The 14,997-nt window shown below is 40.6% G+C and overlaps 1 protein-coding gene across 2 annotated transcripts in view; it reads left to right on the top strand.

The window, feature by feature from the left end:
* TMEM63A (transmembrane protein 63A) overlaps positions 1 to 14,637 on the top strand; it is a 31,063-nt gene extending 16,426 nt beyond the window's left edge. For both annotated transcript variants that reach the window (XM_065679769.1, XM_065679768.1), the window contains exons 13-23: positions 1,516 to 1,653; positions 2,526 to 2,679; positions 3,311 to 3,417; positions 5,132 to 5,218; positions 5,857 to 5,919; positions 6,822 to 6,984; positions 8,084 to 8,189; positions 9,705 to 9,872; positions 12,441 to 12,556; positions 12,898 to 12,960; positions 13,537 to 14,637. In XM_065679769.1, coding sequence (XP_065535841.1) covers positions 1,516 to 1,653; positions 2,526 to 2,679; positions 3,311 to 3,417; positions 5,132 to 5,218; positions 5,857 to 5,919; positions 6,822 to 6,984; positions 8,084 to 8,189; positions 9,705 to 9,872; positions 12,441 to 12,556; positions 12,898 to 12,960; positions 13,537 to 13,707 — 1,336 coding nt within the window. In that variant the 3' untranslated portion in view covers positions 13,708 to 14,637. The remainder of the gene's footprint in view (positions 1 to 1,515; positions 1,654 to 2,525; positions 2,680 to 3,310; positions 3,418 to 5,131; positions 5,219 to 5,856; positions 5,920 to 6,821; positions 6,985 to 8,083; positions 8,190 to 9,704; positions 9,873 to 12,440; positions 12,557 to 12,897; positions 12,961 to 13,536) is intronic.
* Positions 14,638 to 14,997: the final 360 nt, after the last annotated feature.

The following is a 14,997-nucleotide window of genomic DNA, read 5'->3' on the forward strand; positions in this document are numbered from 1 at the left end:
ATTCCTTGCAAAAATTTGAGATGCTTCAGAAGATTTTGCTTGCTGCTCTTTACCCGAGTATAATTGTGTGGTAAAATTTGCTCCCCTCCTGATTTTGTAATGTTACACACCACATTTAGGGAATATAAAGCATGAAATGACATTTTAAGATGTGAAATTGAAAGAAGAAATAAGCACGGAAGTTCCTTCTCTAGCTACTGATTTATCATATACTATTTTGCTGGGCTAGTCTCCTTGGGCTGTATTGCAGGCGTCTTTGCAGTTCAGTTAGCAAGAACTCAAAAGATTTTAATCATTTTAGCTTGCAACTGATGCAGTGGACTCCAATCTCTGGAAAATTAGATTTGATGACATGTGAAGCTGAGGCTGCCAGCAAATTAGGAAGTTATTTGGTGCCTTTACTAGGCTTGGCTCCACAGAACCCTGAAATAAGATGGGAGAAATGGGAAGCCAGGACTGAGGTTCATGGAGTCAGGTTAATGTAACCGTCATTAATCAAGCCAGTAGAAGCTGGGTTAATGATGGTGCTTGGCAGCATGGCTGATAGTGCTAAAGCTTACTCTGTATGTATGTTTTTAACTAAACTGTCAAAAAGTATCATTAACTTTCTTAAATTCTTGCTGCTGCAAGATGCTGGCAGTTTGACACCACTACTAGAATTCTGGTAAGGTAAAAATCTGGGGTTATATTTGTTTGTTTGGCGTTTACGTGTGTGTTTCTCTTTATGTTAAAAGCACAACTGAGGAACAAGTACGTTCAGGAATTCCAGAGTCTGCCTGTTCAAACATAATATATACTGTTTCTGTGCTGGTGTAATAGGGCTTATCTATATGGAACTTCTTTTGCACAGCAACACAGACAGAGCTGTACTGTGTCTGAGTATATGCCTGTAACTACTATTGCTGTGTTTTTAGAAGTCTTTGAAAGCATTAATTCAGGGCATGTTTAAATTTTGTTTAAGTACATTGATTGTCAATCAACTCATCAGAAGATAAACTTGAGTATTGTGATTATTTTAGGAGTGGGTGAATGCAGGTAACATTTTTAATTGTGAGAATACCAGCATGGTACAGTTTTTTTTCTGAAAAGTCCTGTCCAAATTGGCTGATTTTGATACGGGTGTAATGAAAAGAGAGTGCAGACTGATCCTTTGGTCTACCTTGATTTGAAGACACCAGCTGTAATTCCATAAAGAAGTGTTTGGAGAACTGGCAGCCTTTATCTTGATTTCTTCCAGTGCTCTCAGATTTTCATTTATTTTTTTAGCTATTTATTTTACTGAGTTACTCCTGTTGTTAGTGTTGGTAGAAGCACTGAACAGTTCAAAAGTGCTTTCAGTTTCCAGCTTTGCCAGGTCATTCCATTGTTACGCATATGTTGTTGTCTCGGTGCTACCTTGATCTGTCATTAAAAGCAAAAGCACTTTATTACTCTTCCCAGTCTTCTCAATACATATGCAGCATTTTTGGGTGTAATTATTTGGAAAAAGCCTCCTCTTCTTTTTGTCTCTTACAGTATCCTTAAGGACTTCAATGCCTGCAAGTGTCAGAGTATTAAGTGCAAAGGAGAACCTCAGCCATCACCTTACAGCAAGGAGCTGTGCATATCAAGCTGGGAGGTTACATACGCTCCTTACCCTGAGAATATCTGTTGGTAAGATTTCTGCCTTGCTTCCGTTTATTGATGATAACATAGGTTTAGAATGGGGGCTGGAGAAGGGGGCTGAGTGCATTTTTCTTTAACCCTAAACTGGGACATTATCTAGTATTTGGATGTGACTGATCTGCATCTTTATTTCCATTACTGAGGTACTTCACTGATCTTGGGGAGGCTTCTGGGAGTTTTTCCACCACAGAGTTCTGGTACCTGCTGTTCCTGTTAACTAAAGCTAAAAAGTATCAACTTGTCAATGTCTGTATCTTAACGTTCCAATGTTTGGAAGAAGAGGAGGCACAGGGATTTGCCAAGTTGGTTACTTAGGTTCACAAAATGTTGTCATAATTGGAGATGTTACTGAGCCTCTGTCCCTCTTTGGTCTGTTCTAAACAGTTGGCTTTGGGGTTCAAATTATTCCAATCCTTTGGGAACAATTTCAGATGACATTTAAGAACTTTACCTGTTTAATAAGGTGGTTTGATGCTCTTTATAGTGTTTAATGCTGTTTTAGTATAGCAGGAAGGGATAAAGGGGTTTTCATTTTTCTCTAATCACAATTTCTTGGTAGATTCTGCCTCTGATAGCTGTTCTCCTTGCAGAAATTCTCTGGATCTTCTTTTATCTCTGTCTTTTCTTGTCCTGACTTGTTTAGTACTTCTGTATTATCAAACAGTGGAGAAAGTTTGCAGTTTTCTTTATTTCTAATAACAACTGGAACTTGTGTGCTTTCTTATATAACTTTGAGGCTGTGAAAGCTCAAGTTAGAAAAAGCAGTTCCACCTGTTATTTGACAGCATGTGTGTTTGTGTGTGTATGTTTTTAACAGCAAATGCTTTCTGCTTGTTCTGCTTGGGTTTATGTCTTTTCAGGAAGAATCTTTCGGTGCGTGGACTGAAATGGTGGTTCAGATGGGCTTGCATTAATTTACTTCTTTTTATTGTGCTGTTTTTTCTTACTACCCCTTCCATCATCATCTCAACTATGGACAAGTTCAATGTCACTAAACCTATTCACTACCTCAATGTGAGTATCACCATATGTTTTGATAGAGCTGTGTATCAGACCAAAATGTTGATAAATTGATAGGTGAATAGTAAGACAATGAAATAATGTCTATAAACTTAATTCAGTTGAAATTATCAGAATTGCTTTATAACTGTTTATTAAAAAGCAGCATCAGAATCAGGTCTTTTGTGCTTCGATAGTAGGCTGAAGTAATTTAATATGAGATTTTATATTATAATATCTTGTTTGTTGTAAAAAGCTGCTTTCTAGATTTACGTAATTCTAAATTCTGTAATCAAAAACCTTTGCCAAAAATGGAATTTGAAGTCCAGCTTGTATTTTGTTTTTTTTTTTTTATAAGAGAAGAGGAGAAGTCAGATTTTAAACTCTGAAACATAATACCATGATTTTATTTCTACATACAAGCTGCTTGTGATGCTTCACTCTCATGGAATTTAATTCCCAATCCCACTCTTTTTTGCCTTGCACACTAGTGCTGAGCACCTGCTCATTTTAAGACTGTATGTGAATATAATTTCCACAGTCCAACCTGTTATAATTTACAAAAAGCAAAATATTGCAGCCTCTGTTCCACCACAGCTGCATTAAAATGTTTGTAATACTTTTACCTTTTTTTGCCCCCCTCTAGAATCCTATTGTCAGTCAGTTTTTCCCAACGCTCTTGCTCTGGTCCTTCTCAGCTTTGCTACCAACAGTTGTCTATTACTCAACTTTGCTGGAGTGCCACTGGACAAAGTAAGGAAGATCTTCCTTTGTTTTGGCCTTATCGGCTGAATTACTAAAATAAATTGAGAAAGTGCTTATCTTTATGAAGCTTTAAATCCACAGACCCTCTTGCAGCAAGGAATGTCATGCTCTTGTCTGTTGCTAATGTTACATCCAGCACCCTGGAGTTTAATTTGTCATCCGCACAGCAAGTGTTAACTGACCTTATGCTCTCTCCTCTTTGTGTTTAATCAATAAGAAAAATACATAAGCAGGCTCAGGGAGTATAGCTTCAACGGGAACATGGGAAGTGCCTCTGATTCCATAACTAGCTCACTGTCTGTGAAGGAGATGTGGGTTTGGATCCCCTCCAGGCTGAGAACATCACAGAACCCCAGAATGCCATCTCAACAGGAAGTGCTCCAACTGCTCATATGCTACTTACAGAAAGGGCGTCCATCTGTTTGTTATTTTTGTGTGGAAAAAGATGGTCTGATTTTAAATCTTGATACACAACTTAGATGCTGTTGGATATTGGTAGTGGTGATAAGAGATCTATGGGACCAAGGCCCAGCAGATTTTCAGGTATGACTGCAGAGATGTCCAGCACATTGACATGCTGCTAATCTGAACTCAGCCCAGCTTGGTTTGGCATGTCAGGTTTCATTCCCAGTTTACGTGCAGTCACATAAAAGCGTGATACTGCACACTGAAACCCAGCTTCACTCAATCTTCTCCCATAATGCCTGCAGGCAGTTTTTGTTTGGGTTTTTTTATATTCTAAGATCAAACTTTTTTTTTACTTCTGAATTACTTGCATCATTCCCTTGTAAGCCATCGTATCCAGAATGTACTGTTTATTCATCAAAGTTGTATGCTTTTCATCACCTCTTTATTTTTTTGGTGCTTGCAGTAGGCACATGAACTTTGAGCCCTTCTCAATCAGTTTAAATAGTTTTTTGAAGTGTAGTGATCACAGATCTGATTTCAAGCCTCAGTATAGTTACACTGATCCGTCCCACAGTGCCCAAGGACTACGTGATCCTATAATCATAGAGTAAATATCTCAAGTTGGAACGGACCCACAAGGATCATCGAGTCCATAATAAGACCCCTGTGGTTTTAATGCCCTGTGAGATACTACCTTTAACAGTCGGAATTGTTTGTAGCAGTCACTGCGCTTTTCTGGCTCCAGCATGTCACTAGATAGATATTCCTGCTACTGTGGGAGGGGTGTAGCATTAGTAGTGTCATGTTGTTCCCAAAGACTTGACCCTTGGTAAGGACAGTCAAGTAGCTTGTCTCAGTGTCAAGTTTCTTGGCACTGGTGCCCTTTTCAAACAGCCTGATCCCTCTTGGCATAACACTTGAAGAACTGTTTACAAGCTCTTGTGAGATGTGAGTGTCATTGGATGAGAGACCAGGCGAGATTGTCACACATCCTCCTGCTTGTGGTACAGACCTGTAATGATGCTAATCCAGGGTCTGGATTAATGTTCAGAAATACCTCCTTTGCCTAAGAAGATACTGAGAACCTTTTTGGTCCAAATTAGTGAATATCTGAAAGATATTATCAAATATTAATAGATATCTTTCAGATATTTGTTTTGGGAGTATCTTGTAGCAATGTGATATGGTTGGGGAAGCTGAGAGTCTGATGAGTACTGACATTCCCCAGGCAAGATCATTCATGTGTGGAAGTCTTTCGTATGAGTTTCTTACTCAATAACTTTTATGTTGGTAGATCTGCAGAGAACAGAATAATGATGCATAAAGTCTACATATTTTTGATCTTCATGGTACTGATTCTGCCCTCCCTTGGTCTGACCAGGTAAAGAATCATAGTTTAGCGTAGTAATGTTTGAGTATTTTTGTTGCATGCAATAACTTACTTCTGGTTTCTAGTTGCTAGTTGAGGTATAGTTGATGTACCCCCACTCCCTACAGTGTGTATGGTTATGTTGTCATTACACATTAGATTTCAGTGTTCACCTTTCATGTGAGGACCTCCTAGCCCTTATAGTTTACAAAGGCTGACTTTTAACAGAGGAATTTAAGGCCTTGTAATATCAATGACTGATTGAAAGTCACCCAAACTCCCTATCTTAGTGAGAACCAAGTTTCCTGACTATGTCTTATACTTCAGTTGTAGCTGTCCTTTTCTTTCTACCTTTATAGTATTTGACTGTTTCCTTGGCTGACTGGGTAACATGTGTTTGATTCCTCTGTATAATAATTGCTAAAAATGAATCATTAGAACTTCAGTATGAAGTAGACATTTCTGTTTGATTCTGTATCTTTTTTCCTACTTATGACTGTTAGTTACTGTGATAAAGCTAAAGTAGTGGTTAAATAATTTGATTTAAATTCTCTATCCAGTCTCCTGATCTGAACTACTTTAAAAGAGAAGCAGTTTTACACAGTACTGAGCTGTTGGAGACTGAATTACATTAACCATCTTTCTTTCAGCCTGGATTTCTTTTTCCGTTGGCTGTTTGACAGAGAATCATCTGATTCTGCAGTTAGGCTGGAGTAAGTATTAGCAACTCTTTGCTAAAGGAGTACTTAGGACTTTTTTTCTTTGCTGTTGACTAACCTTGGTTAGTGTTCATTAAAATGTGCTTGGGGTTGGTGCCCTGTGGGGTGGTGGTGAGCTTCTGAATGGGGCGGGGAGAATGCAAGTGATTTTGCTCTGAAGAAATCCATACTTTTTTCCTGCTAGCTAATGCATGCAGTCATTCAATAGACAGTTATCTTCCCAAAACCTCACAAATTTTGTAGAAGAAAGAACAGGATGATATGGGGTAGGTGAGTGGGGACCAGAAAATGTTCTGAGATTGGTGCATATCATGGACAAGGGGATCTTTCCCAGGATTCTGGTGAGACCAAATTGCTGCAGCAGTTCTCATTCTGAAATCCATTGGCTCTCGTTCTTAAGTAACATGAATGTTTTCACATCAGCATTGTGAAGTTGCAGTTATTGGTTATTATAAGCTCTTGTGACTATGGCTGGAGGGAAAGAACAGAATGCGATTATTAGGACATAGGTTTCCAAATGTTTCAAAATCAGTAACAAGAATACAATTAGGAGTTACTCAGCTAGGAGACAATTATTCTGTTGCAGTCTTGTCTCATCTTGTCTCAGGTTGCAGACATCAAATGATGCTCTTGTCTGCTATCAGGCCACCCATCAGACTGCTGTGTCTTTTCATAAACAGTTTATTCCTCATCCAAACTGCAGCTCAGCCAGGCTTGTACAGTGTACTCCACTTAGTGCACTCATAGCCACGTAGTACCCTTTTTCAACTAAATTATCAGAAGTCTTCTAGCCACTTCTAATCATAAGAGATTTCCAAAGGCAATAGGGCTCCACTGTATATATGCTATATTTACTTGTCTGCTTTCCAGTCAGTGTCTGATGTCTTTCCCCGCAGATGTGTCTTTCTACCTGATCAGGGAGCCTTCTTTGTGAACTATGTGATAGCCTCTGCTTTTGTTGGCAATGGGATGGAGCTACTGCGCCTGCCTGGCCTCATCCTTTACACCATACGCATGATAATGGCCAAGTCCACAGCAGAAAGGAAAAACATTAAACAGGTATTAGAGCACCTCCTTAGCAAGAGGCAGTTAAATGACTGATCCTTGTCAGAAATAGTGGGAGCCTCCATCCTTCACACCATTAACTGTCATCTCCTGTCATTTTGGGGGTGGTTTTTTGGTCTTTGTTTCACTCGTCCGTGACAAGTTCATATTCCCTTCATTTGCAGCACAGATAATGAGGGGGTATTTATTCAAGTCAGAGATGGTCAATAATCAAATGCCAAGCTCTGAACTTCAGGTATTATTCTCTTCATAGCTCCAAGTCAGAGTTTTATGATTTGGATTTTATAGAATAATTATGATAATTATTTTAGAGTCTCAACTTCGGGGGCTTTGAAATTACAACCTGTCTATAGTTAGTTCCTTCTGTCAGGCTGCAGACATGTATGATTTGCACTAATCTGAACATACACCTCGCAAAATGTATACTTACTTTCTGTATTCCATTTTAAGTGGTGCACTTCCACTTGCAGGTGATGTGTTGTCTTGCAAATTGAAATCAGAGGTGTTAAAATGGAAACTTAAGCCTGTCTACAGCTGCCCATGTTCTTCTTTTTATGGGTGGGTGTGTTCCATATTTAAAAGATGCTTTTAGATATCCTCTTCTGTTAACTGTTGTGTATTACCCCTTGCTGCGGTTGAAATTACTTACATTGCTTTCCTCATCACAAGAGGAAGAAGTGGGAATACTGACCGCATCAAAGCTTTTGATACCTTTGGCTTTCCTGGGAAAGCCAACACAAGGAACAGTATAGATTCAATAGAATCTGCAGCAAGATGGAGGTTCCGAGTTTGGCATGATCATTTTCTGCCTTGTACTTTGAAGCAGTTGCTTCTGGTAGATGAAAACATAGATTCCCTGAAGAATTACTTTAAGGCTATGAAAGAAGCAGTGTATTTTTTGTAAGTACAGATGCTTAAAATGCAGAATACTTCATTGCTGTAATTACATCATTTATTCCGCTTGGGGAAATCACTGATCTCTCATGGGGAGAGATTAAGAGAAGGTGAATTGTTGTGTTAGTGAATCTGTTCTGAACTCCTGACACATTGATAGATGACATGAGAGTTTTGAGTGTTTTGTTTTTGTTCCTAGCAACAAGCGTTTGAATATGAATTTGGAGCAATGTATGCCTGGATGTTGTGTGTGTTCACTGTCATCATGGCCTACAGCATTACATGTCCCATCATTGTCCCATTTGGTAAGTTTTCCAATGAGCTGTGAGCACTGTGTGAGCAAGATGGGAGCATGTGGGAGGTCTGGAAGGCCCAGTTCTGCAAGCTTATTCCAGCTAAAACCCTAATAATCTAACTTCCTTTCTTGGGGAAAAAACAGGGCAGAAGCTGGTGACTGACTTAGCTCTTGTATTGCTTTAGAAGTTGAAAGTCTATTAGATTATTTTATTTCTCAGGTTTGAGTGTATTGGCTCTGGTGGTGGTTTTTAATAGTTAAACGTAAGAATTTAGGTCGGTTTGGGGATGAGAGGATTATCTTTATCTCTGGGTTCTTGAGGGCTGGGAGAAGCAAGCTGCAAGAGGATACCCAGCCCAGAAGTCCACCTTAAGGAGCTGAACTTGACTTGAGACATTCTGGTCTCCAGATCCTTTTGGCACATTTGAAATGAGTTTTGTCCTGAAGTTGGAATGATGTGTGTAAAATGAATCAGGTCACTAGGAGATCAGGGCATGTGGGTGGAATACAGCTGCCCTGTGGTGTAGATGGAGTTTGCAGTCCTACAGGGCCCTGAGAAGGTCTCCAGATCTCTGAGTCACAGACCTCATTTTTCTGTTTCACTTGGTTTATCTCTGTCCCGTGAACAAAACATAACATTTCTGCCTCAAGTTGTCCATATGTCTGGACTTGGCTACTTTCTTCTTCCTGTACCAGCCACTAAATGCTGTATGGGTGTACAGGAAACTTAGCAATCTGTCTACAACTCATGGAGAGTTGTCCGTCTTTAGTGACTGTGACATGATCTACATCTTATTTTATTGCATCTTTTATTCACAGAGATTCTGGACTGTCATAAGAATTATGTATAAAGAATCATTTCAGCAGCTACAGATATTTCCACTCTGGAAACCTGTTTATCAGGCATAAGTAGTACTGAAACCGTTTTATAGAATTGGTATTTTCCCTTTCTAATCCCAAAGTGCAGTTGTAAATATCTGAATGTGTTGCTGCACACCAGAGCTATTGCAGTTCATAGCTGTCACAGCAGTAACTGGCTTTCTTTTAGGATAAGAAATAGCTGACTTGAAATCCAGTCATGAATCTGTTGAAAGCTAAGGGAAGATGTGAAGCCACTGCTAGACCTTTCTCACTTACCAGTGCGGTGGTGGAGGAGTTACCAAGTCTTCCCTACTGGCTTGGCCTCACGTGCCAGGCTTAGGAAGAAGCTCTCGGTCCTCTCTGGGAGGACAAGTAGAGCCACAGAGAAGTATGTGGAGAGGAGGAGAGACGGGGAGACCCTGGGGGTCTTGGGCTGGGGACGCAACAACCTCAGGAGCAGGATGCTGTCATGCAGCTGTACCCCACTCAGCTGTGTCTGCCATTGGTATCTAGATTTTCAGTCACTTGTTTAGTGACTGACATCTAGACCTCACTCCTCCAGTAAGTGAGGTTTTTATCAAGTCTTCTTTTACCAAGTCTTCTGCTGCTTTTTATCAAGTCATCCTTCACAGCTTCTCCTTGGTTCTCCTTTTTTGCCTTCCAGGTCTAATATACATACTCCTGAAACACATGGTTGACCGTTACAACCTTTACTATGCATATCTGCCTGCCAAGCTGGAGAAGAAGATGCACTTTGCAGCTGTGAATCAGGCCCTTGCTGCTCCGATTCTCTGCCTTTTCTGGCTCTATTTTTTCTCCTTTTTGCGGCTAGGTAGGTATTACCTGTTCCCATGCAAAAGCTGCTCCCAGCTTGCCAACTTACCTGAATTATGTGTCAAGTTTCAGAGGCTTTGTGGGCTTTTCTTCTTGTTTCCGTAAATGGAAGTCATCGTGGTTACCTGTGGAACAGAATTATCCAACATTTGCAGCTTTACAAAAGTTTGTATAAGATACTCTGATGGAGGCAGCTGGTAATGTCCACTCCAAACTGTTAGCATGGAGCTTTATATTTCTTCATTTTACCAGAGATCATGTGTTCCCTAAATCTGGAGAGTTTGATTTGGCCATTTGGGCTATAAAGTGACAGTAAAAAACCCCAACCCAAAATCAATTCAGAATTAGCTGTTTCTAGTAAGATGGGCTCTATTTTCACTATCTGCATTGGTGTAGTCTGTGCATAAGTTTAATTTGCCTGGGTGAATTGGCTACTGCCTCTGTGGTACAGATGGCATTAGAAAAAACCTTAAAATGCTAAAATTTTGGGTAATGCTTGTAAGATCTGTGCTTTCCATCAGCCATTAAGCTCCACATGGCAGACTGCAGTGAGATGGTGACTCTCCTCCCCATATTGTAACATAAAATCCATGTTTTGTATGTAATTTATTGTAAAAATAGGGATGTTCTGTATCTTGCAAACATTTGGCATTAATAATATTGGCTGTGGTGCACTAGCAGCTTTGACATCAGAAAAGGTAGGTGATAGCTTATGGCTTTTTAGCCATGAAACAGGAAGGAAGCATTTAGCTGTGGAACAGGGATGCCAGTGATGCTGGGAGGAGTCGAGTTTCCCTTCTTGGGAAGGAGGCCCTTGCTGTCCAACTGGATTTTCCTCTTTGCTTTCTCAGCAGTGATGACAAATGGTTGACCGTGCATTGTTTTGCTAGCATACCAGTAGTGAAATAATAATGTTGGCAGATAATGTTGGCAGACTCTTGTCTAACATTAGAGATAGCTCCCTGTGGAGGTAAGAGGCCCTCAAAACTGTTGCTTCAGGCTGTCCTTGGGTTTAAGCAGATGTCCCTGTATTACTTGTATATTTGAGAGCTTGTTTTTTCCCCTTGTTTTGAGAGATGTCTCTGTAACCAGGAAGACCAACAAATCTATGTCCTTTAAAATAACAGCAAAATTAGAGCATGCTTTAGAAAAATCATCTCAAACACAGCAGTTGATGTGCCTCTTTAATTGTTACGAAGGAAATCCTGATATAGTAAAAAATAAATCTTTATTATACTGGGCTTTTTTGTTCTGCATCTGTGGTAAAACCATCATCTGTGATGGACTTTAGTAATGGAAAATGCAGGCTGGATTACTGGTCAGTATAGAGGATGCAGTTTTCAGGATGTTGCTCAATGATTTGTCGGTGCATAGGGCAGTCTAGCCAAATAGTACGAGTCTGAGGGGTAGGAACCCGAGATTTTGGTTTCATAGCCATTGATTTCACTGCTGCTTCTTGTGCCAAAGAAAAAGAAGGAAGGGGAAGAGTGCTCTGCTTCCTAATCTGCAAAATAAATCAATTGTGGTGTGTAAAGCTTGATTGCTTAGTCATTGATTTCGTATTGTTTGCCTGGTGTGGACATTTCAGTCTGGTTGCAGAGTACAGTGATAATACCGTTCTCATTCATTAACATTTTATCAACCACACACACGCAGTCCCCACCCTGAAAGAAAAACTTACCTTTCAGCTTAGTTCATGTTTACTCAGTTTCTTCTTGTGTTCCTTTTCCTTGGATTCTTCCCAGTACATCCCTATTTTATCATGGTGTCCTACACAGACAAAGCTGCTGAAGTTGAAGGCTTAGTAGGACTAAATTACTTTGTATAGGTACTAAAGACTTGTTTTCCCCCCTTTCCCCCCATTTCCTGCCCATATTTTATGATAGTATCACACTATTGACTTTCCAGCTTGTAATCATCACCTGTATTCTGCGATTCTACAGGGCTTGTTATCCCTCATGTCTTCATTTCATATTTCATTCCGAATTGTAGTTATTTCATAGAATCACAGAACAGTTTGGGTTGGAAGGGACCTTAAAGCTCATCCAGTTCCAACCCCCTGCCACAGGCAGGGACACCTTCCAGTAGGTTGCTCTAAACCCCGTCCAACCTGGCCTTGAACACTCCAGGGATGGGGCAGCCACAGCTTCTCTGGGCACCCTGTGCCAGCGCCTCAGCACCCTCACAGGGAAGAATTTCTGCCTAAGGCCTGATCTAAATCTCCCCTTATTTACATTTTCTAAATACAATTTAATGATTTCCTCTTCCACCCCACCACCACCCACGCCCCCACCCTCCAACGTAAATATTTCCTATCATTTGGGTTACTTGCAAGCCATCCAGTTTGGTACCATCATAATAATTAATCAATGGACTCTATGTGTGGCATTTCACAGATCAATAGACTGAGGAAGGAGAAGAGCTGCTCTGAGTCGTTTCTAGTTCAAGTACTGCAGCCACCTTTCCTGGCCTCTAAAAATGGGGAGGCGAAAGTTCTGTTTGTTGGGTTTAGTTTGGGGTTTTTTGCCATGTGTTTTTATATTGTATTTTCTGGATATTTTTCTAGGCTTTAAAGCACCTACAACCATGTTTACCTTCCTAGTTGTCAACATCACAATTGCCGTTTGCTTGGCTTATACTTGTTTTGGCTGTTTCAAGTACCTGAGCCCATTGAATTACAAGGTAAGTGATGGATACCCAGCACCTTTCAGCATCTACCTATGTGCTTGGTGTAGCACCAGCTATTCCTGTTGGATGCTTTCTGCCTTCTCACTAGCGATGTATTCACAAAGGTTCATTCCAGTAAGATGGCAAAGAGGGCTGATAGTAGAGGTAGGCTGCTAGGCACAGTGTTAGCAGGAACTGAATTTGGGAGGGAAGAACAGTATGGAAGAAGTATGCAAGAGGATGGGAAGAGAGATCTATCTGTGCAGGTTTTGGGGCTCTTACCATCTCTGTATATTGCTTTGACTTATTAATTTGATATTGCCTCCCTTCCTTTCCTCACCTGTTCCTGGTTACAGGTAGAAGACACACAAGGTGAAAGAGGAAATGACACAGATGTACCAACCATCACCACATCTGCTGTAAGAAGTTAAGAGTTAATACTCTCTTATGCTTCCTCGAAAAACTCTATTTCTCACCCTGCTAACCAGAGAGCTTGTGTAGGATGTATTAATCTGAATGGACTGTGGGACTTTCCTTGTGGGACCAGAGAGTTCTGCAGCTGAGCTCCTTGACTGTTCCCAGGTGGTGTTCCAGAAGTACCCTTGGATGATGTGTTTGGAGTAGCTGAGACAATACTTTAAGCAGCTCTGTATGCTGTGTTCTGGGCTTTACATGAGGCAGATCCTTACATCTGCATATCTGCCAAGAGCAGTCAGTTGCCACAGCTTTGTGACTTTGGAAGTTGTGACGTGCAGCATGTCTTATCTTCCAAGTCACTAAAAAGGATGCAAGGCTCATAGAGGCCTTTGTGCAGCAGTCTGCAAGTACAGGTGAGAGTTGCACCAGGAAGCCTCTGTTAGGGTGAAAAAGGCCTTATGTGTTAAGGGAAAGAATGGAAAATGGATGAAAAGAAGAGTTGCAAGGGGAAAAATTATCCGGGATGAATATCCCAACATTTGAGCAACTAGTAAAATCCTTATCGCTTGTCATTTCAGATGTATGTGCCCCAAGTCTTGCATCCTCATCCTACAGAAAGAACGGTGCTCGCCCATAAGGAGCAGCAGTCGTATGGCACCATGGACAACACTTCCTCACAGGCAGAAGGAATCATAAACTATTCTGCTGGACCTGCTGTTACAGAGCAGGCAATGAGAAGTTCGGTTTGAATGCCAAGGACTAACACAAGGTGGAGCACTTGGTCCAGGTTTAGGAGAACTAATTCTCACCGTCTACTAAGTATTCTGGTTTACTGGCATACTCCTGCCTGCTGAAGAGGTACAGAAATAATTCCTGTGCGGTATGCAGCTGTGCTTGGAGATTAAAAAGCAGATGCCTTGGGACTGATTGTTTTCCAGGCTGTCTGTGCACATTGTGAAACAAACCTGTTGAACACGGGGATGCTCATCCTCAGGGACTTCACTTATGCTATCTCATCACTTGCCTTATGAAGATAATTTATGCTACCTATAAATAATTGGTCACCAAAGCAAATGCAGCTGTAATTTATTTATTCAAAATAATTATTGCTTTAAAAGAAAAAAGTATTTATAAACCTCTTGGGATGCATTAAATCCTTAGGCAATGTCACCGTTGATGAAAATGCTGTTTGCACGGGTATGAGGATGGTGTGTGGGAGTCTCTCATCACCCAAAGTAGTCAGTGTAGACTTGACCATGTTACGCCTTTTCCTTAAAGGAGATGAGGGAATTACTCAGTGTGCACCGAGTGGGTTACTGTGCACTCGGGTACTAAAAGTACCAAAGCAAAGAGACTGGTGTGGAGATGGGAGTGCTTTATCTGATACTGGTTTTATACATTTTTGAAGGGTGTTTACGTTGTTAGTTTCTGTTCATTCTTTTTAAGGGCCTTTCACAGTGAAAGTTCACCTGCCAACAATAAAGGATGTAATAATTTTATCTTTCTTTTAATCTTGGGTCAAAATGACAGAACTCTGGGGTTTCTCTATAGTGCCAACTATACGAGCTGTAAGATACTAAGATTTTAAATTATGTAGTAGGTGCTGATTTACTCCGAAGTACATTGTGTCAAAGTGCAACTAATAATCATGAAGCAATAAAACACTGAGTTCAGAGGAATTTCAGGTTGAAACTTATGTTTTCTTTGTGTATTGAAACAGTTCTGCTGCTGCCTGCCTCACAGTGTGCTGTGTCATGAGCTGTTCATAAGGGCGCTGTCATAAGGCTCAGAATGACAGTGTGTCCCATGAGAGATTTGAATCCTTTTAAATTTCTCTTGGGGATGCATCTTGGTGACCTTTGGGTAGGAGAAGGTTTTGTCGTCGTCCCCCAAGCTCTCTCATTGCCTGCTCATTGTTAAACCCTTAGTTCCTGAACTTGATCTTTCCTAGCATGTCTGTAAAGCAGCAACATCTTGAGATGGGAGTAGAACCTGTGCCATAAATGCGTGCAGATGTTCAGTGTCTTGCAGGACTGCCT

This window comes from Lathamus discolor, chromosome 5, assembly GCF_037157495.1.
Source record: "Lathamus discolor isolate bLatDis1 chromosome 5, bLatDis1.hap1, whole genome shotgun sequence".
Taxonomy (NCBI): Eukaryota; Metazoa; Chordata; class Aves; order Psittaciformes; family Psittacidae; genus Lathamus; species Lathamus discolor.